The 21,934-nt window shown below is 53.4% G+C and overlaps 3 protein-coding genes across 8 annotated transcripts; 1 reads left to right on the forward strand and 2 right to left on the reverse strand.

The window, feature by feature from the left end:
• Positions 645–4,894, reverse strand: PYGO2 (pygopus family PHD finger 2). The gene is made up of 3 exons (XM_005677421.3): positions 4,580–4,894; positions 4,067–4,116; positions 645–3,440 (listed from the first exon to the last, which is right to left on the reverse strand). The coding sequence occupies exons 1-3, from the start codon at positions 4,680–4,682 to the stop codon at positions 2,373–2,375; spliced, it is 1,221 nt and encodes a 406-aa protein (XP_005677478.2). The 5' UTR covers positions 4,683–4,894; the 3' UTR covers positions 645–2,372.
• Positions 5,364–16,022, reverse strand: SHC1 (SHC adaptor protein 1). Of its 6 annotated transcripts, none has more exons than XM_018046211.1 (13): positions 15,787–16,022; positions 12,068–12,235; positions 11,454–11,524; positions 10,875–10,938; positions 10,597–10,716; positions 10,267–10,320; positions 10,028–10,079; positions 9,742–9,868; positions 8,589–8,787; positions 8,433–8,502; positions 8,224–8,358; positions 7,821–8,059; positions 5,364–7,004 (listed from the first exon to the last, which is right to left on the reverse strand). In XM_018046211.1, exons 2-13 carry the CDS (start codon positions 12,230–12,232, stop codon positions 6,876–6,878), a joined length of 1,425 nt encoding a protein of 474 aa, XP_017901700.1. In that variant the 5' UTR covers positions 12,233–12,235; positions 15,787–16,022; the 3' UTR covers positions 5,364–6,875. The 6 variants fall into 6 exon arrangements, with proteins under 6 accessions (XP_017901700.1, XP_017901698.1, XP_017901697.1 ...); XM_018046209.1 differs by lacking the exon at positions 15,787–16,022 and adding an exon at positions 14,818–15,768; XM_018046212.1 differs by having other exon boundaries at positions 5,365–7,004; positions 8,224–8,355; positions 15,787–15,899.
• On the forward strand, positions 16,178–20,103 carry CKS1B (CDC28 protein kinase regulatory subunit 1B). The gene is made up of 3 exons (XM_005677418.2): positions 16,178–16,336; positions 18,853–18,980; positions 19,576–20,103. The coding sequence occupies exons 1-3, from the start codon at positions 16,278–16,280 to the stop codon at positions 19,626–19,628; spliced, it is 240 nt and encodes a 79-aa protein (XP_005677475.1). The 5' UTR covers positions 16,178–16,277; the 3' UTR covers positions 19,629–20,103.

Genomic DNA, 21,934 nt, shown 5'->3' on the forward strand with positions numbered 1-21,934 from the left:
CCCTCCTTTTCCAGTGGCTAAACAACTTCTGAAGGGAAGACTCAGAACTGAAAGGCAAGCGGGTGGCCTGTCCAGAACAAGGAGCCAGGTTGGTCCCAGGATAGACAAGAGACAGCTGCAGGATGGGGGAGGAGAGTGGCAAAGTGTGGGTTGTCCCTATGCTCACCCTGGCGCCGATTGTCTAAGGATGCCACTATTCTTTTTTAAAGGAGGCGGGGGCAGGGGGTACTGAAAAGCATCCTAAAATGCAATTTGCTAGATCCAGGGCAGCCCCTTCCCCCACCCCTGGAGCTACACTGACCTCCTAACTCAGGAGTGGGAGTCGGGCACTACACCAAGAAGCACTAATGGCAGTTGTCTCCCTGAAGCCTTGGAGCCAAAGATCCTGCTTGGCTCTAGGCCTGGCTCAGGAATGTGCCCAGAAAGGAAACTTGTTTCTCACAGCAGGGACGCAGGGAGAGCTGGGGCAAAGAGGCCTCCCCAGGCTCCACAGCTTGTATTAGGTCAGCTCAGGGGGCTGACTCTTCCTGCTATCCCCACTTCCAGGGACCCTGGGGGGGTCCCTGTCCTCACCCCCCAACCATCCTCACCAGCAGTGACTGACTCATTCCCACCTTGTGCACACCAACACCAAGGAGTCCAGGTGTGGATCTTCCAAGTCATTTTATTAATCCAACAGTACAAAACCTTCCCCACCACATCTCTGCCACCCCCACTTTCTTCCAAAAAGCAGTGGCATGAGAGGGAGAGAGGGATTGACCAGACACTGCCCCCATCCCTGGCCAGGAGCCATCTTACAAAATGCAGGGGTGGGGGAGCGGGGCGGAGACCACAAAAACATTAACAGATAAAAAGAGGGGCAAACAGAACCACAAACACAACACAAAGTTGAGCAGTGAAGGGGTTGCCATCTCTGCGCCTAGATGGCAGGGAACACTGGAAAAGAGAAGCCCAGAGGCCCCTCCCTTCCCTCACACAGCCTCGAAGGCTGCATGCTCCACCCAGGGAAGGCAAGAGTTCTGCAGTATACCTGTCTCCTCTTCACATGTATAAGGTCCCAGGAGAAGTGGGGGCAGGGGACCACCAGCTCCTCTCAGGGCCAGACCCCTAGCCTGCCTTCCCTACCCCACTTGAGGAATGTGTGTAGGAGCTGTAGGGAACAGCATGCAGCTGTGAGGGGCTCCTCATGGGGCCCCAGGCCCATCTCTCGCAGGCAGTGCTTAAAACATAAAAAATAAAGCCCTGGCACGGATTTTGTCTGAGAAGGATGAGAACAGCTCGATTACCAGGCCAGAGAAGATAGAACAGCAGGGAGAGAGGGGAGCAAAAGCATCCAGGCTCTGGACTGCATTCGAGTACCACAGCAACGAGGGTCCTGCAGACTCCCCAACCCGCAGGCTGTGGCACGGATCCTTTTATCAGGAGGGAAAATGAGGTATAAGGGCTCTGTGCCTTTTCAAGCTTTCCTTCCATCAAGGCAGGGAACTCAAGGCGCCGAAGCTGAAGACCAGCGCTTGGGGGAGCGGACCGGGAAGAGAGGTGTCCAACCACAGAATCTGGGCTTCCAGGACAGTCTGAATGTCAAATATTCTGGTCTGTCAGACCACACATCCCACTTTTTGGCAAAAACATGATCATCAGGGAAAAAGCACAAGAGAGGCTGAGAAAGGACCAATGACTTTGGTATGAGGGAGATATGTCCTGACAGCATCTTACCTACTGTCTCCAAGCCCCAGATCACCAAGAACTGCCATAGCCACGTACTCTCCTGCTTCTTCAAGCTATTTGGTTTCTGAAGGGGGACGAGTTGGACAGGTGAAGGAGACAAGGGGAAGGTAGGAAAAGGGGAAAATCTCCATTTATTCCCTAAAGCTATCTCCCAGTGCCCATGAAAGGGCTACCACAGAGATGGGAAGAGACCCCAACTCCTCTGGCCAGAAACCTTTAATCCTGGACTCCAAACACTAAGGCTGGAGCTGTGGAGCTAGAGAGGCATGTTAGGCACAGGTGTTGGGGGCATCCATCATCTGTAGAGGGGACACCCCTGCCCTTCGGATCTTCCTCCAGCCTCTTTCCTCTTGCAGCCATACCCCTGGGTTTCCAGAGATAGCCACCAAAAATGGCTCTGCTTGGCAGGGCTTTGGTTTCCTGAACCTCTGTAGATCTCAATACGTAAGTTTCCACAAGAGTGAGAGATACAGGCTCTTCTGCCTGGCCACCTCAGTTCCTTTTTCTGCCCCCAGGAGCCACTGGCTTTCTGCCCCATGGGGATGCGAAGCCGATGGAAACCAGGACCAAGAGCCAGACAAGAAGGCAATCACCCTGGAAGAGCAAGGAGGAACATGTGCACTTCCCTGGGCCCCGCGCCAGCATCACCCATCGTTAGCGGCCACCAGCTGCCCCATGCCCTCGCGTATGTAGACAGACTGAATCTCCTTGGTCTTGAGGCAGAGATCGCAGGCCCAGACAGCAGAGGCCTCGGTGGTCAGCAGCCCGTAGGCACTCTCAGTCATGCCCGTGCACTCACGGTGGAACCACTTCTGGCAGGAGGCCTCACACAGAATGGCATCTTGGTCGTCATTCACCTCGCTCCGACAGGCACCACATGGATACACCAGGCCTGGGGGAGGCTGGGGTCCTGAGCCCCCACCTGCCTTTCCAGGGGGTGCCAGGCTATTGGCATCTGGAGTGCCCCCACCCCGCCCACTGCTGTTTGGAGGAAAACTGGGCTGATTCCCATTAACAGCAGCAGCTGGGGAGCCCGAGTGGGGCTCCTGGGGAAAAGCAGTGGGCGCAGGTGGATTTAAGGGCTTCCCCCCATCCTCACCACCAGGGCCAGGAAAGCCAGGGTCCGGACCAGGGAAGGGACTTGTGTTGGGAGGCAGGCTGGGGAGCCCCTGACCAGGTCTCTGGAGAGGAGAAGGGCCAAAAGGTGCCCCTGGCTGGGCAAAGCGTTGGGGGAGAGAAGGGGGGCCCAGCTCCCCTCTGGGAGGTTGTCCCATGGTGGGTGAGATCATGGGGCCAAATCCCCCCACTGGGCCTGGCATCATCTGCCCACCAGGTGGGCTAAAGTTCTGACCCAGAGGCTGGTTGAAGGGTTGGCTGGGAAAATTCATGTTACCTGGGGGTGGATAGCCAGGGCCCTGGGGGGGCATGTTGAAAGCAGGGCCCATGGGGCTGGGAGGGAAAGGGGGTGGCTGTCGACGAAGAGGCTGAGGACCTCCTCCACCCCCAGTGCCATAGCCTGGGGGTACCTGGCCTGCCATGCCCCCCTGGACACGGAAGCCCCCAAAGGGGACAGGACTGCCAAGGAATGGAGGGGCTGTGCCCCCCACCTTAGGGGCTCCGAAGTCATCCTCAAAAGGGTTGGATGCAACCAGGTGATCCACCATGGGAGTTGGGGGTGGTGCAAACTCCGTCAGGTGAGAGTACGCAGGGCCCTGGGGAAAAAGATGAGGGAAAGAGGATCATGGAGAGAGACCCAGAGCTAAACCAAGAGAGCACCAGAAACACAGTACACAGTTTGAGAGGCTGGTACAGGCCAGTTCAGACGGACCTTAGAGTGCAACAAAGAAACACAGTGGAGAGCACAACCACCATAGTGCGTAACTGTTTTGAAAACAGGCAGAACTACACTGGAATCCCAGTTTTGACACTGAGTAACCTCAAAGCCCTGGAGCAGGCATTGAACATGTTTAAGCTTCAGGTTTCTCATCTGTAAAACTGTGACAATGCCTACCTCCCAAAGCCGTTGAAGCATTTTAGCACAATCCCTGATACTTAGAAAAGGTTCAGCAAGTGATAGTTGTTATCATCATGGGGGAACCGGAACAGGACACACAGGGGAGAGGACGATTCTAATTCCCACTGATAAAATCTCTGGTCAAATCGTCTCATCCCTACCCTACTCCCAAAATATAAAACTGAAGGAAAGGACCAGAAAAAGAGTAAGAAAGACAACTTTCCCTTCTCCCTGTAGCTGATGCAAGATGAAGACACTGGGGTGGGAGAACAGAGAACCCAAACGGGCTACCAGAAATTACCCCCACAACCAACCACCATTCACCTGAGTATTTGACTTCCTTCGCTTCTTTTCTGGACTCTTCATTTGCAAACCTGGAAAGGCAGTAAAAGGCAGACACAAACAAGTTTCCCTGAGGTTTCCCCAACATCCTCTCTCCCAAGCACGATCTAGGAGATTCTTCTAACTTCAATATATTCTTGTTTATTTACTTAGTATCTACTTTGTTAGATACTAACAAAGATACACTATGAAGAATAAATGGGATGCCACACTCTCAGCTGCCTCTCCCTTTAAATGAGAGACGTCCCCATCTCTTGATAGCCTCAGACTCCCAAGTGGCTCCTTCATTCCAGGTGCCCCAAACTCTAGGATCGGCAGTCAGTGACCCCTCGTCCCCAACCCTTGGAGGGCTTCACCCACCTCTCCTTTCCACTGAGCCTCCCCTCTCTTCAGGGCCCTCAGCCTGAGAGCCGCCACCTCCCCGGCCCACCAGCCCTCCCTCCAAGGTCCGAGAGTTCTGAGCCTCGCCAGCCCCAGCCCCCTCAGCGTTCTCACCGGCCTTGCCCTGCTTTCTCCCGGTGCTGGGCGGCGCAGGGGGCGGTGCGGGGCCGCCACCTCCCTCCAGCTTGTCCGGTGGGGGCGGCGCCGAGGCGGCCATGGAGTGGGGGACCCGGGTCAGCAGCGGCGGGGGACGGACGCGCCCTCGGGTTGCACCATGGCCCGGAAGAGAAGGCAGGGGCGGCGCAGGCCCCCGCGCGGCAGCAAGCCCGAGGGGCGGCGAGGCGGGGGTGCCGAGCCGCGGCGCCAACTGCACGCTCGCCCTGCCTCACCGCCCGCCAGCGACCGCAGCCACAGGAAGCGGAATTCGGCGTGGCAGCCACCACTGCGCTCGGCGAGGAGGGGGAGCAAGGCCCGGGCCAGACCCTCCCCCTAGCGCTGGGCGGGCAGGGCCGTACCAAGGCGCAAGCCTGGGGGAGGCCGTCTCCAGCCCGGGAGCGCGGCGTGCCGGCTCGCTAGGGAAGACGGCAGCCGTCGGCCCTGCGGCTGGGCCGTACCATCCCGCGCCGAGGGGCCGCCGCAGGGGTGCACGCTGGCCCGAGCCGCCTGGGGTCGGGCTGTCCGCGACCCCACCCGCCTCGGTCCCCGCTGCAGACACGAACATCCCCTGGCATGGTGGCCCCGCACGCCCCACCCCGCCGCACCCTCCTACGAGAATCCCTAAGTTCTCACTCGAGCGCGACCCAAGCGAGTCCAGGTGAGGCCGAGTCGGCCTCCGGCCTCTCCTCCTGCCGTGGGGGGCGCCCAGAGCCAACAATAAGCTGAGACAGAGACCTAGAGGCCGAGGTAGAAGAAATATGGACTTTAATGAAGATTCTTTCCCTTTGGTATAAGTGAGACCCGTGAAAACATCCAAACAAAAAGAAAAGAACAAAAGGGAGGCGAGGATTTAGATAGTCCACTCTCCCTTAGCTACAAAGCCTAAAGACAGAGCAGGACCGGCTCCTCTGTTGCTGCTGCAAGGCGAGGCCTGGAGAAGGGATTAAATAACCGTGACCCCGCCTCGTGTGAAACTAACAGCCAAACTTCTGCCTCCCCGCCTCGCAGTGGGAGGGCCAAGTTTCTCTAGTCCTAGCTTACACTCCACTTCTCTGGGTCTCTCTGGTAGAAAAGATAATGCTACCGGTTCCAACTGCCCCACAGGCCGGGGTGAGGAAAATGCCAATAGTCGTAAAAGGGCTTTGAAAAAGTCAAAGAGGTGATGTATAAATGTCATCGATTATCATCATTTTGTGCTCAGGAATAAGCTATGGAAAACAAATTAGGAAAGTAAATCTACAGCCCTAAAATATATGCATATAAAGTAAAAAACGCAGTTCCAAACCTACCGATGGTATCTGGGGATTGTCTACTGCTTTAAAGTCTCAATGCCCCTGTTCCCACCTCGACCAAATCCAGCTGGGATGGCAGCTCCGTCACCCCCCTCACCACCCCTGCAGGGGGAGGCAGGGCAGAGGCCAGGAAGAAGGGCTGTACTTTGGCTGTAGAGTATAACATGCATGCAACATGGTGGGGGGGGGGGGTGGCTTACGAAATGTATATACAGAGCCCTGGGTGAGGGGGCCCTGGCCAGGAGGCACTGAGCAAGGGAGGGGTCCATCTCCCCACTGGCTGAGAGCAGGGCGCCGCGGCAGTCTCTAAGGGCTGCACATCCCAGGGAGAGGGGACAGCTGCTACTCCTGCCTCTGCTGGCCCAACCTAAACTGGAGGAGGTGCTGAGCGAGGAGAGGACAGGGTCCCAAAAGCCAAGAAGCTGTCAGCACCCCCATTCTTGACTTCAGGGGCCCAAGAACTCTTTGCATAAAATATCTTCAGACCTAGGAGATGGTCAAAGGCACAAAATTTGAATGCTGGGAGGGAGGGTTGTTGAGGAGTCTGGGGTACCCTGAGCCCAGGGGTAGACTAAAGGTATGATTCAGTTCCCCTTCCCTGAAAGGGTGATTACTCCACTGGGCCTATCACCACAGAACATCTTCCATTACCAGGAAGCATCCTGCCCAGGCCTCCAGCACCCACCTTGGGGAAAAGGGTATCAAGTTGGCACAGGAAAGGCCCAGGGAAGGGGGCCACTCTGTACATTAATACTTTGGTGAGGTTTGGGGAGAAGCAGGACTCTACCCCTGGTTCCTGACTCAAACCCTCTCACTCAGCTGCATGCTGAACCCAGTGTCCACAGTATCCCCAGTCCTACACAAGGCCAAGCCCACGAACACTCCCAAGTGAGGTCCTAAGAGTCAGGGAATAGAGTGGAAGGGACCGCAGGGCATCTTCTGAGGGAGAGCACTGGAACAGGTCACAGTTTCCGCTCCACAGGCTGCTGGAGACACAGTTCGCTGCCCGCAGAGATGATGGGCAAGTGATTGTCCATGTGGTAGCTGATGAGGTGACTGACACTCTCAAAGCGGTGATCCTTTGTCCGAACCTGGGGAGTGGGAAGGGAGAAAGGAGATTCAGGTGAAGAGTCAGATAAAATCTCAGTCTCCAAGGCCGAGGAAGCTGGGATAGTCAAGAGGGTTGAGGCAGGAGAAAAAGATGGCAGGAGAGGGAGGGCCCTCAGTTCTGATCACTGAGGCTTCTCTGGGAAGAGAAGCTGGAGACAGATGTGGGAATGGGCAAGTCAGTGAACTGGGAAAAGGCAGAACAGACATGAGCCCAGAAGTCGTGAAACTGAAGGCTAGCTACTCCTTCCTTGACCTGGAGGAGGGCGGTATGTCCAAGAAGAGGATACACAGGACACAAAAAGACATGCAAAGGAGGCTGAGACTGCTGCAGAGACAAGAGCGAAGTCATGAGGGGCAGCGGGCGGCGCAGACAGGAGACAGGGCTCTGGTCTGACTCCTGAGTCTGCAGGAGCTGGGGAGGCCCCTGGCTCCTCTTGTGAAAAGTTTCAGGATATTTCGCCTCTAGACATCTGACATAGAGCACTACAATTCTGGCGGATGGTGTCCTTATTTGTCAAAAGAGGGACTAGTGCGATGACCACTTTCTAGCTCTCGAGGGCACAACGTTTGAAGACTGGCAAGGACTGAAGGGAATACAGCTCAGGTGAGGGATGTGAGAAGGGAAGGAACTCTAGACCACTAGACGAGGGAGGTGCCAGACACCTGGGAACAGGGGAGGCCCAGACAGAGGTGCCCAGCAGACAAAGTCTAGGAAGCAGTGAGGCAGGAGCAGAGCCACAGGTAGGGGACTGCACCTTCCTTTCTGCCGTGCCCACCTACACCCCTGCCACACTCACCACTCCCTCAGGGTCCACCAGGAGCAGGTGCTTGGGCTGCCCACTCTGCAGGCCGGTGAGCACGTACTGGCCCGGCGTGGTCGTGCTTTCCCGCACCAGGAAGTCCCCGTTGGCTTGTAGCAGTGCCTCAGCCTCTCGCCGGCTCAGCTTCCCGTGGAACCAGGGCTCCCCTCGGAGCTGCTCAGCCATGGCTGTTGACTGGGGAGGTGGAGGCATTCGCAAGGCATCTTCAAAGGGCTCTGGGGATACAGAGAGAAGGCTAGGAGAGGCAGCTGACACAACCCTATGCTCAGGACCCAGACCTTCAGGGAGGGGAGGCCAGGAAGCAAAAAGCAGAGAGGCAGGAAAAGAGGAGGAATCAAGTGAGAAGATGGAGACACAGAAAGGCAAGAGGCACACTTACTCATGTCAAAGAGGTCTCGGGGTGCACTACCATTGATGGCAGGATTGGGGGGCCCGGCCCCAGCCCCTGCTTGCCGGGCCTTGTCTAGGTTCTGGACATTGACATAGGAGGGGTCATCAAAGAGCTCTCTGCCTGCTGAGGAAACGGAGGCTTTAAAGGGGCCCCGCCCTGCTTCTCACTCCTCCTCTGCCCCTCAGTCCCCTTCATACCTGAGCAGGGTGGCGGGGGCGGCATCTGTCTGCGGGCTTCTGGGTCTCCCCCAGCAGGCTGCCCCACAGGCTGCAGGGACCAAGACAGAGTGAAACCAGAGGCCCTAACCAGCTGCTCCCATCCAAGCCCCACCCGCCTCCATCCAAGCAACATACCAGCGTGGCTCCCAGGTGGCTGGGGGTCTGGACACTGGGTGGAGTGGGTCGAGCAGCCCCTGGGAGGGCTCCTTCCCGAAGCCTCATGTCCACCACACCCCCGAGAGGTGGTTCCTTCCCCGGGAAGTCATTATAGTACTGATGGTCAGGGGGCTCTTCCTCCTCCTCATCCCAAGCTGAGCCATCAAAGCCAGCCATCCTGAGAGAGACAGGAGGGAGAAAGGAGTGTGGATGGGAGGACGGAGGGAGAACGGAACAGTGGTCACGTATGGGGCATTCCCTGAGGGGTAGGCCTGAGGATGGGTGTTTCACGTATAATCATTTCACTCTCTGGGCAACCAATAAAGCACATACTGTTTCCTTCTCCGGTTTTTTAGGTGAGGAAAATGATGATCAGGGATAAAAAGATTTTGGTCACACAACTAAGAAATGGTCAGATGGCATCACCGACTCAATGGATACGAGTTTGAGCAAACCTTGGGAGATAGTGGAGGACAGGGAGGCCTGGCGTGTTGCAGTCCATGGGGTCGCAAAGAGCTGGACACGACTTAGCGACTGAACCACCACCGCTACTGGTGGAGCCGAGTGTCAATTCAGAGTTTGCCTTAACGTCATGCCCTTGATCGTCACGCGGTCTCCCAAGAGGGAGGGGAGGCACCAAGTAACCAGGGAGGGGGTACCCTAGAATATCCCAACACCTCCTCTAAATACTCGATCCTACTGGTCTGAGGTGGGAAACGTGACCATCTCAGGAAAGAGCCATCCTCCCTTGCCCAAATTCTTGATGGCTTCTAGAGGCAAGAACGTGAAGAACTAAACTACGTACAGACAGAAGCACAAAAAGACAGACCAGAAACGAGACGGCTGGGAAAAGAGAAGCCCGTCTAGCCAGGGACAAGCTGGACGTCCTGCACTGCAGCCCCACCACGGGCGCCCGACGGGAAGAGCTGGCCCTGCAGCGGGCAGGGCCACGGAGCACCTTCCTGCCGGCCACAGGAAACTTAAGAATAGCAGGAAGCAGGGGCACGCAGGTTATTTCCTTCCCTGCCCTTTTCTGAGCTGGACTGTGGAAGAGCAGGCCTCCTTTTCCAGTTCTGGTCTGGGGCCCCCCGGGGTGGGCTGCCCCCCGCCCCCACCTGCCTCGCCCGCGCACCTGTCATGGGGGGTGACGAGCCTGGGTGGGTTCCTGAGGTACTGTTTGAAGCGCAGCTCGAAGGCCTGGCCGATGGTGCTGATGACGTCCTGAGCGAGCCCTTCGGGACACTCCAGGATGTGGCAGGCTGGGGGTGCAGCAGAGGCTGTTAGGGAGCTGGGCGGCGGGGGGACCGTGGGGCTGGGAGGAGGCGCAGATGGGGCCCTCAGCAGGAGGAGCCCCCGGGTCCTGCTCACCTGCCCCTTGGACAGCCAGCCCCACCCAGTGCTCCCCATCCACACCTCACCTCTCTGATTCACTGGGTCTTTGGCAACATAGGCAACATACTCGGCTGTGTCCTGGGGTGGACAGAGGCAGAAGAGGCCAGTTAGCTAAACTGTACAGCCCCACCCTACTCCTGACCCCTTCAGGCCCCTTTCTCAGACACTGCCTCAGTCCTAGCGGGCTCACGTCTCTTGCCAGTGTCCTCCCAATCCCTAGCCCCCTACTCTCCTCCCACCACCTAAGCTCCATTCCCCAACTCACCGGGTCCCCGCCGGATGCAAACGAGATGGACTGCATGTGGTGGTTGGCAATGATCTGAGGGTTAGGGCAGAGGATGGAGAAGGAAGGGAATGATGGGCATCAGGCAGCCTCAGAGTCTACTGGGCACCGCCCACCACTGGCCCAAGACCCTGGCGTCCCAGTCTCATCCTTTTGGCTTCTCAACGCATGTTCTCTTAATCTCCTCCTTCCCTACTGTTCCACTGCTCCCAAGCCTTCTCTCCCAGTGTCTTACCCTCATAACCAAGTTCCCGTTTAGCCCTCCCATCGATGTTTCTGCCCACCCCACCCCCACCGCCTCACCCCACCAACCTGTTTGCAGTCTGCGGCCATGAGGTTGAGGCTGCTGGTGGAGACGGTCAGAGTGATTGGCATTCCAGCAAATTTCAGGTTACTCCTCCCCAGAATGGAGCTGAGTGGACGGCTACAGGGCTAGGGAAGGGCCCAAGGGTCTCAGAAGCTGGGGGGTCCCCCACACCAGGAAACCCCCACACTCCTGCCTTCTGGACTTCTCCCCACCTGCCCCACACTAGCCTTCCCCCTGCTCCTCCACATCTCCCAGCATCCCTAGCCCCACAGACCCCGGGTACCTTTCTCCTCCTTGTTGCCCCCTTAGCACCCGGCACAGCCTCACACACCAGACTGATGGCCTCCCTGGGGAAAGAGGAATACTCAGACCCAGAGCCTGCCTCCCACTCGGCTGGGGCCGCCACAGGGCTGGGGGAGGGGAGGCCAGGCCAGACTCCAGGGGCACTCCAGGCTCTTTGTCGTGGTGGATTGAATTAAGGGCCTTTAATATTTGATGACACTGAGAGGCCGCTTCCTGGCTGATTGGGTTAGGGCCTCAATGGGTCTGGCCCCACCCCCTTCTAGCTACCAAATGTCCCATCCCCTTCCCAAAGGCAGCAGCAACCTTCCAGCTACCCCCATTTTCCACTCCAGCTCTAGCTGCTAGCTGCCTCTGCCCACCTCCCCCACAACTCCCTGGGCTGGATAATAAGGAGCCAGGTCAGAGTTGCCCCTTTACATTAAGACTTAGACTCACTTCCCTAACTTTCTCTCAACCCCCTTTACCACCTAAAGATAAACCATCACTAGCACCACCAAGTGGCCCATTCTCCCCACCTCTCATGAGTCCTGGGACTGCGCCTCCCCCAAGCCCCACTGACCTGGTGACCTGAGTCCGGGTGTTGAAGTCAAGGGCGCGCATAGACTGCAGGACCTCCACACAGCCCATGTACTGAGGGGAGGGACAGGGGATACCGGTAAGCCACCTCCCCCCTCTTCACAAAGGGCCCTGGACTTCTCCTTCCTTGGTCCCTCAGGGAAGTCAGGATGAAGAAGTTCTGCCACTGCCCACGGATATACCCCACCACATGCAGGACAAGAGGGGCAAAGAGAGAAGGGCAAGCTAGGCGGACCTCATGCCTATGGGAAGGCGTGACGGGCATCGGGTGGGATGGAGTGACATCTCCAGAAAGCGGGGAGGAGACTGGAGGGGATAGTCAAGAGTCACTCATTCCAACACTTACTAAGGGCTTGTGCTGGGCTTTGTGCTAAGCATGGCGGGGTGGGGGTAGGGGAGTTACCAGAAGGAAGGGGCCCCAGACAGAGCTGGAAGGGAAGAGGTGAGAGAATTGGAGAAGGGGCAAGAAAGGTTTAAGAAACAGGACACCAAAACCAAGGGAGTTGCTGGGGAAGAGCAGGGGGGGAGAAAGAGATTAGTAAGCAGAGGAACTGGAGGGGTCCGGGAGAGAGTGGGAGGGAGAGGATGTTCACTCACCCGAACCAAGTAGGAAACCCCGGGTCCCATGACTTTGTCGTTGGGATGCAGCCAGCCCCGCGTGGGCTTATTGACAAAGCTCCCGTGGCGAGTCCACTCCTCGCCCCCCAGCTGGCCCCCTTCCACCCGAGTCCTGCGCCCGCCGCCTCCACTCAGCTTGTTCATGTCCTGGAGGAGGGGCAGGGGGCCTGAGTCCAGCGTGACTGCCCCTGCGACCCCCTCCCCGTCCTCGTTTGCCCTTCCTGGCTCCCCTTTCGGGCCTGGGCGCCCCCCAGCTGGGCTGGCCAGCTTCAGGCTGCTCATCCGGGGGAAGAAGGAGCACAGGGTGGTGGGGCTGTCGTCCCCAGGCACAGGTGGCAGCACGGGCCCCAGGGACGAGGCTGACGGGGACGGCAGCTCCTCCGGTGGGGTGCACCCTGAGGCCCCCTCCTCCAGCGACGACAGAGACTCATTCCGAAGTGGGTTGTACTTGGGCTTGGGGGGCAGGAGATCCATGGCTGGGGTGAGAGGGAGGCTGCTGCCCAGCCTGGCCCCCCTGCCAGTCAGGGCAAGGGGGCCAGGCAGGGGGCATCCCAGGCCCTTAGCCTGATCGGACCTCTATGGCCCAGGGATCTCAAGGGTCCTGGAGAGGGAGAGGGACAAGTAGCTCTGGCTTCCCCGGCTCAGACCCAGACAGTTTCAGGCCCCATCCCCGCCCAGCCTGGAGCCTCTTCTCAGGCTGAGAAGAGAACAGGCTGGACCTAGAGCTGCCTAGCTCCTCCCCAGGGGCGGGGAGCTAAGGGGAGAGACCAATCCCAAGGACAGTGCTGACTCACAGGCTCTGAGGGGCTGAGCCCCCAACACTGCCCCAACCCAGAACTCTTGCAGGGCAGAGGGATCCATGTCCCCCTGCCTGGTCCCCCCACCCTACCATACAAACAAGTAACTGGGGGAGGAGTAAAGTGGTGGGGGTGGGGAGGGTGGAGGAGTGAGAAGGAAAGGAGGAGGATAAGAGGAGGTCTGGATCAATCCAGACCGGACAAGGGCAGGCCAAAGGGAGCAGGAAGCTGAGGGACGACGGGGGCGGGGGGATGCGAGGAGGAGGTTAAGGGAGGAAACAGAGGCAGCTGGGGGTGGGAAAGGGAGGGGATTCCTGAGCTCAGCAATTCCCTTCCTGTCCTGGTTGAACACTCAAATTCCCTCAGCCTCCAGCCCCAGCGCCCCCCCACCACTGCCCCACAGAGGGGTGGTGGCCCTAGGGAGCCTGGGCCATTAGCCTCCTTGGCTATCACAGCTGTGGAGGGAGCTAAAGAAATGGGAAAAAGAAGGACATGGTCCCAGTGGATGCAGGGAGGGGCCAAGAGGAAAGGCAAAGCTGTTAAAGTAAGAGGAATAAAGTCCAAGCTGGGTGGCACATCAGGGAGCCACCAGGCAGGAGCTGGAGCAGAGGACAGTTTGGTGGAGGCTTGTTCTCCATGCATGGCGCCTACAATGCCAAGGAGCAGAGGACAGTTTGGTGGAGGCTTGTTCTCCATGCATGGCGCCTACCATGCCAAGGAGCAGAGGCCCAAGCCAAATACTCTTCTGCCCCCCTCTTCCACAGGAAAGTAAGCTGTCAAGGGCAGAAGGGGTGAGGGGTGGCCAGGGCATTGACACTAAGGTCAGATCCCTAGACCTCCAGGTGAACACATACCCCTCCTTTTTAGTAGTGACCAGAGAGAGGGCAGGTATCCACCAAGGAGCATGATACCCCTCATACCAAGGAAAGAGTCTGACCACAGGAGATGGGGCAGTGGGACGGTTGTCCAAGAGAAGTGGCCAGGAAGGGACAGAGGCGCAGAAGTCAAATCTGTGCTCATGAGAAAGGGGTGCCAGAAGAGGATTGAGGCTGGACACAGGGAACAGTCCCAAACTCATTCCTCCCACCCACAGCATCCTGCCACAGCTCTGCTCCAGGAGGCCACAGGGGAAGTTGGAAAGCAACCAAATAGAAGTAGTAGTAAAAGATACATATACCCTCAGCAGGCTCACCTCGGAATTACCTATCTTTAAATTTACTTCAGAATATTAAAAAAATGCAAATATTGTGATTACAGTGATTAACAATCCTGACAATGAAAACATGTTAGATACTGTGCTTCCCACCGCCCCCGTAGTCCTCAACCCAGGAGAGCTTTACCACTCCATGCACCACTCCTGAGAAGAAAATCTATCACTCTGTTTCCTAAGGCCTCAGCACTCAGAAACAGAGAGTGAGGAAAGTATTCTGCCAAAGCCTCACCGCGCCCCACCCCCCCCACACACACACACAAGCACACACCAGGATATCCTATCTTTAGAGGTGAGCATTCTGTGGGTGCCTGCAGAATCCAGAGACAAGGGATGACCTACAGGTGTGGGCATGTTTAGAAAAGAAAGAGGAAGTAGGGCTCTTTAAATTTACGGAGGAAGAAAGGAGATTGCTATTGGCAATCTGAAGGAAGAAAGGAGATTGCTACTGGGAATCTGAACGACTGGGTGTGGGGAAGAAGCTGCATGTGGCTTCTCAGCCCAGCAGGGAGGAGGAGGCAAGAGAGGCGGAAAGTAGCAGGAAATGGCGAAAGCCTCAGGAATGTTTCCAGCAGGGAAGGCTGGGCAAGCAGGACCAGGAGAAATGCCCAGACTAGAACTCTGTCTGGGGGAGGGGAAGAGCCAGAGAAGTGGTGGGGCCTGAAGAGTCCCTTAAAAAAAAAAAAAAAAAATCAAACATCAAAAAGGACACTGTTACCTACACCCATTCCAAGCCACCGTCTTCAGGTGGTAGAAAACTTTCTCTTCTGTCACACCCACATGTCACACATCGACAAATCCACGGCCCTACCCAGCTCCCGTCGTACAGGTATGAGACAAACAGCTGTTTCTGGGGTGGAGTCGGTCCTGGGAAGGAAAACTCAGGGAGTGGGGCAGGGAATCTGTGAGCAAGTCTCCCTCCCACTCTCGTGCCAAACCCCAAGTCCAGCCCCCTTCAAATAGGTCCACCCTTGGAAGGGGCTAAGGGAGAGGGAAAGGGCTGCCTCTAATCTCTTACTCCACAGAGTCAGAGATGTGAACTTTTGACCCTATCCAGTGGAGCCTAAGAGCTCAGGAAAACTGAGCCAAGGGCCCCAAAGAGAAAAGGAACGAGGAAGCGCAAGCAGGTGAAGTTTCTGGGATTGAAGACAAAGCTCCTGAGGCGATGACAAGGGTCCAACCGGGATAACGCTCCTAAAGGGGCGTGGCCCCTCAAGACGCGTGCACCAGAGACTCCCAGGAGGCGAGGCTTCTGGACGATCCGACGTGGATTAAGGAAGGGGCGAGGCTTCTAAAGGGGCGGAACCCTTAGGGAGGCGTGGCCTCACGAATTCGAATAGTTGAGTAGCAGGGTTCTGTCCTTTTGGGAGCTAGGCTTTTGATAGACAGGGGTTAGCGGAGAATCGTCTCGAGAAGGCGGGGTTTCGGGGAATCGGAAGGACTAATGCAGGGGTTTGGAAGCATGTCTGGGGGTGGGACTTCCAGGAAAGCTGGACGACAGGGTAGGATTGGGGACAGTAAATGGAATATAAATCGGGGTTCGGAGAGCCCCCTGAAGTTGGGAGGTGGGACTTCCGGGGAGGGGGTCGCAGAGGGCGGGACTTGTAAATGAAGACCGGAAGTAGGGTCCCGGGAGAGGGGTTCCGGGGTAGAGGAGTGGGTCACCTAAGAAGAAAAATGTCCCAACTCACCAGGACTTCATGGAGTCTCCGCACCGCACCGCGGGCCGATTTGGTTCCGGATCACGCCACTGTCTCCTCAGGTTGCCGCTCCAACTTTCTCCCCGGGCCCGGCCTCCCTGGAGAAACTTTATTGCACTCACTTCCGGCCTCACTAACCCCTGACCCTGTACCTCATTGTCCCTCCTTCACCCATCCCTCTTTCCCGAATCAGCCAATGGCAGTGCGCGGACGCGCACAGTAGCAGTGATAGCCAATAAAACGTCTATTTTTTACTTACGGCAATTCTTGAGCAATGTTCATTCCAATGAGGACTTGAGTAGAAGTAAACCTAAGCCAATCGGAGGCTTGAAGGTGGGGTTGTCCCGCCTTCCGGCAGAGGGACCAATAGAAAGCGCAGGCGGCGTGTTTGAAAGCGAGGCCAAAGAGGGTGGGAGCGCGTGCTGCTGGGAGTTGTTCGGAGGTTGGCGGCGCGGGGCTGAAGGTCCTCAGGCAGAGTGATCATGTCGCACAAACAAATTTACTATTCGGACAAATACGACGACGAGGAGTTCGAGTACCGGTTAGTGCCGGCGCGGGGGCAATATCAAGGTCGTGAGTTCTGACAACTGAGGGCACGAGAAGTTGGTAACGGGGACTGAAACTGCAGAGTTGGCGCATGCGCGGGAGGTTAACGGGAATGGGTGCGTTGAGAGTGTGAGGCGCATGCGCGAAAGGTAGGGGGGGCAATCAAAAAAACCCCTAGAGTGATAGCGAATTTGGAAGGAGGCGTGGGTGGTCGTGGTTAGAGTGTTCGAATGTTAGAATACTGACCACCCTCAGCTTTGCGGGTTTCTGGACCATTCTCTCACCTCAGTTGAGTAAACTGAACTTGCCTTCTTGAGACTGCTTGTATTACAGCCACACCGTAGAGCCTTCTGGGAGAAGGTGGCAAAGGCGAAGCTTGAATTTTCTTCGAGTCTTCAAAGTGAGGAGAGTTCTAAGAGAGCCTGAGTGTTGCTTATTAATCCATGGGAAAGGGGCGTGGTTGTCTGATTTATTTTAGGAAGGGGGGCTTCGAGGAACTGGAATCGAGTGAAACTGACCAGAACCACTGAGGAAAGACTTAATATGGCCCTAATAGATTACCGTCAAATGTTTGAAGGGCATCTACTTGGGAAACAATTATGGAGTGTTTATAGGTTTCAGGTGTTCTGCTAAAGTACACGGATAAGCCATGGTCCCTGCTTTCAACAGACCTAAAAAATATGTGGAAATACTGACAGGCTTCAGAAAGAAGATGATAATTGGTATAATAGAGCTATGTACAGGTAGGTTGTGGTGGGAGCACATAGGATTTACCAAACATGATAAAGAAAGGAGTCCATACAGAGTTTGCATTTGATAAACTCTTAAGTCCATAATTCTAGATTAGAAAATAAAGCAACACAAAGAATTTTACAAATGTTGGCATTCCACTAATCTGTAGTAAGCGTTAATAGTTAAAACAACTGGAAGCTTGGTTTTCGTGTGTTTCTTGAGCCTAGTGCAGGGCTCTGAGCCTTCTGGAGAACTTGGTGTATGCTGTCAAATAACACTGTTTGCATTGTTTTTATGTCAGATCCTTGGGAAAAGATCCCCAGCCCTGGGATTTCACTGGTGGTCCAGTGGCTAAGATGGTAAACACCCAGTGCAGGAGACCTGGGTTCAATCCCTGGTCAGGGAAGTAGGTCCCACACGCTGCAACTACAGTCCCGACCAAAAGAAAAAAAACACTCCAGCCCTGTTTGAACCCAATTAACTTTCTTTTCCTCAGCTGTTCTCTACATCTGAACTAGGCTAACTAAAATTGTGTGCTTAAAATGTCTTTGCAGGGCTAGGGAGACATCACTAGTTTCATCCTCTGCAGGATGTAAGTCTTGGCAGTGATATTTGATTTAAGGAAAGGTTTGTTTTGTTTTGTTTTGGTCTAAATAGTCCCTGGAAGCCAGTCTTTATGCCATTGGCTTATTAGGATGTAAGCTGTTTTCAGACATTTAAACCAGAATTGACTTACAGGTGGGGGGTGGGGGGTGGAATCCCTTTTACTTAGCACAGAGAGAGCATTCAGTGCAGTTTCACTGAACATAATCAAGTCTGGGTCACCCCAATTCAAGTAGTAATTTCTTTGCTATAAAAGGAGACTTATTCTTGGTTAGGAAAGCATGGAGTCTCCCCCAAAGAAGTCTCGTGGCACATCCTTTCAGAGTTGAAAAATGTAACTTATGAGGATAGATTTTAAAAGATAAGATTTTTCTATTTCATTCTTGGTGACAGGGGCGGGTAAAAAAGTCTTTATTTCACCAGCAGATAAATTCAGGTCATCTCAGATTTAGTAACCAAATGGATTATGAGAAAAATGTTTGCCTTCAGGTGTTTGTAAAATTGTAAATTGTAAAACTTAAAAAGGGAGGGGATTGTGGACATTATATACATAGGCCATAGAAATTTATATAAGTATAAATGTATAAATAGATATCTTGTTGTTGTTTAGTCGCTAAGTCATGTCCAACTCTCTGCGACCGCATGGATTATAGCCCGCTAGGCTCCTCTGTCCATGGAATTCCCCACGAAAGAATACTGGAGTGGGTTGCCATTTCCTTCTCCATATATTTGATTTTATGTTCTGGCTCTTCCACACAGCACTGCCTGATAGGCCTTTCCTCTCTGAAATCACTTCTCTCCCTTCCTTACAACCTTGTTCAGAACCACCCCTAATTATTAACAGTCTGTGTGTGTGTTCTGGGGCTCCCATTATATTGTTTAAGAGTAATCAACTAGAGGACTGTAAGTGGCTATAATTTTGGCACTCATTCACGGGTGTTATTCATTAATATGTACTTTCTAATATACTTTCGTGAGAATTTACGTAACTTGGCCTGTAACTTGGGCTTTATTTCTAGCTGCCTTTGCACTACAGTAAGATTTTATAAACTCCCTGCCATTACGAACTGGTTTCTCTTTTCTTGTCTGTCTTGGCTTTACCTGCTAACCCCCTCATCTGATAGATTGTACCCAGTTCTGATACAAATTTCCCACCTTCCCACATTTCTATTACAGGCATGTCATGTTGCCCAAGGACATAGCCAAGCTGGTCCCTAAAACTCATTTGATGTCTGAATCTGAATGGAGGAATCTTGGTGTTCAGCAGAGTCAGGGATGGGTCCATTATATGATCCATGAACCAGGTCAGTGCAATGGCTGAAAGCAACCATGTAGGACCAAGGAAATGAAGGAATGATAGGTGGGGATGATTTATGGGTTTCTTAACTCACCAGCTGTCTAGAAAAACAGGAGTGACCAAAAATAAGAAATAAAGTATCTGGGAGGTTCAGATGCAACCTGTCACTGGAGGGGCAAAAAAAAAAAAAACTCCTTTAGTCTCTAATTCAATCAGAATATATATATATTTAAAGGCCACATATATCTTGATGTAGAGATTATGGCCTCTTCTTCATTCTCTATCAGAAAGTGAATTCTGAGATGTGTTCCAAATAAACCAAGGAAAGTATATTTCTTGATAAGGCACCAGACACCAAACTACCAGGCAAAACTAATAAAGGACACCCCGGGGCTATAGGAAAAGCAAGAAAACTGATATTAACAATTCTGTGCTTGGCACACAAGCCAGGCTTCTGGGTCTGCTTCTAAGGCCATATGCTTAACTCTTCATTTAGTTACAAAGATCTAAGTGGTGATAGCTGGGAAGTGGGAGTGGAATACACTATAGGTTGTGCATGGGATGGTGTGATTTCACTTACTCTTTAGCTCTCACTCTTTCAGAACCTCACATCTTGCTGTTCCGGCGGCCACTGCCCAAGAAACCAAAGAAATGAAGCTGGGGAGCCACTTTTCAGCCTCAAGCTTTACACAGCTGTCCTCACTTGCTAACATCTTCCTGATGACATAATTGTGTTGCCTTCTTGTTTCTCACTTTGATATTTAAAGGATTTTCAATACACTGAATGTGCTGGTGACTGCTTTGCTTCTTGAGCAGAACTGACAGGAAGGACCACAGCCCAGCTGGATGAGTGAGTGCTCTCTGGGTTGCAGCCTCAGCTAAGTGTGACCCCCAAAACCTACGTGAGCTCTGAATCCAGCAGAACACGCTTGACAGATGGAGAAAGCATCTGAGAATACGACCACGGCTATTACAGGGATTGTGTAAACTTGGCTGTTTTGGGTTTTTTCCTGCCAGGTGTTGTGTGTATGTTGATTTATGTTTCAGTATATTGGAAACTTTCCATTTTATTCCAAGAAATCTGTTCCATGTTAAAAGCCTTGATTAAAGAGGAAATTTTTATAATCTAATTCTCTAATTGTTAAAGTTTTTTTTTCCCCCCTCCTCTCAGGGCATCACCCTCACTATCATGGTTCTAATTATATGCCCTCCAGTAAGATAATGAAGCTCAGCTCTTTGTTAACACTGAGGTTTGTTTCAACATTGAAGTAACTGGTTTGTAACCTACCTTAAGTAGACTTTGCTGTCAAATATCTACTGAAATACATTTCACTCTAACTACAGGCCTAAGAGAGGTTATATAGGACAACATCATCTCATCAAAACAAATCAGTTGTTTTCTATGGTCGGGTACTGCCATTAACATAGTCTGATTTTTTTCTGAAGGGCACTCAAGGGTTCTTGGGACTTCCCTGGTGGCGCAGACAGTAAAGAATCTTCCTGCAATGCAGGAAACCCAGATTCGATCCCTGGGTTGGGAAGATCCTCTGGAGAAGGGAATGGCTACCCCACTCCAGTATTCTATTCTTGCCTGGAGAATTCCATGGACAGAAGAGCCTGGCAGGCTATAGTCCCTAGGGTCACAAAGAGACTTTACACTTAACAAGGGTAAAGTAAGGCTGCTAGTATACTCCACTTCTTGACCAGCCTAAGGCTCCTGCGTACCTATGGCCTGTTCACTCCAGAGTGGTTTGGGGATGTTTTCAGTGGTTCTCACTTTGGCCAAACATTGGAATCACCTGAGTAGCTTTAAAGTGCTGATGCCTGAGTCATTCCCATTAAGTTGACTTAATTGGTCTAGGGTATGGCCTGGATAAGGGGATTTCGAGCATTCTTAAACAGGTAGTTACTGCACTCAGCTTTGAGGAAATGGTTGTAAACTGTGGATATTTAAGAGACATTTTGCCAAGTAATAGCTTACCTTCTACTTTTAATAGTAGTGGTAAGTAAGTGAGATTAATCTTCCCACTTTCTCTTAATCTTTCACTCATTCCTAGAGCAGTAGTAGTCAGCAGTAGTTCAGGTGTGGTCCCTAGTCCGGAAGCATCAGTATCACCTGGAAACTCCTTAGAAGTGCTCATTCTTGAACTCCACCCTGCTGCTGCTGCTAGACCTACTGCATCAAACTCTGAGGGTTGGACACAGTGACATTTTAACAAGCTCTTTAGGTGATTCTGGTGCACACTTATGTTTGAGAACCCACTAAAAGACTGGAGCTGATGTTGAGGGGTAGGGAGGAGGCATTTCAGGGAGGGGCTTGTCAAATATCACCATGATTATTAAGAAAGATACTGTAGCATATGGCTTATGCCATTAGGACAGCCCAGGTTTGTTTTTTTAGAGCCAAGACTCCCTTAATTGGAAAAACAAAACCGGGCTTATTACGTGAAGGTTCTAGAAGCCTGGCTCTGTCATTGACTGTAGTGTTTTTGTGGTTTCTGTGTAACATGTCTTCACCTTTTTGAGCCTGTTGCCCATCTGTAAAATGGGCATATCTCTCTCAGAGGGGTTTTAGGAGAGTAAAATGAGGCAGGTGTGGCTCAGTAGTTCACGTGAAATTTTAGACCTTTACTACAAAAAGCAATAGCATCAGCATGACAGGAGGGTTTGTTAAATGCAGATCTCTGGCCCCACCCAAACGGCCAGAATCCTGTAGATTTAATCAGCATATTAAAAAGAACCCCAGACGATTGGCAGGAGTATTAAGTACTTTTAGACCAGAGACGAGTAAAACAAGTGGAAGCTGAGAATCCAAAGTGGACATGTGGCCCTCCCTTTGTCGCTGCCCTCACTTGTACCTACAAGACCAATTAACTGGGAAGGGTTATGTTTAAAGCACCATCTGGAACAAGGTGGGGCAAGACTTCATTGTCAAAAAAGTTGAAGTAATTAGTTTTATCG

This window comes from Capra hircus, chromosome 3, assembly GCF_001704415.2.
Source record: "Capra hircus breed San Clemente chromosome 3, ASM170441v1, whole genome shotgun sequence".
Taxonomy (NCBI): Eukaryota; Metazoa; Chordata; class Mammalia; order Artiodactyla; family Bovidae; genus Capra; species Capra hircus.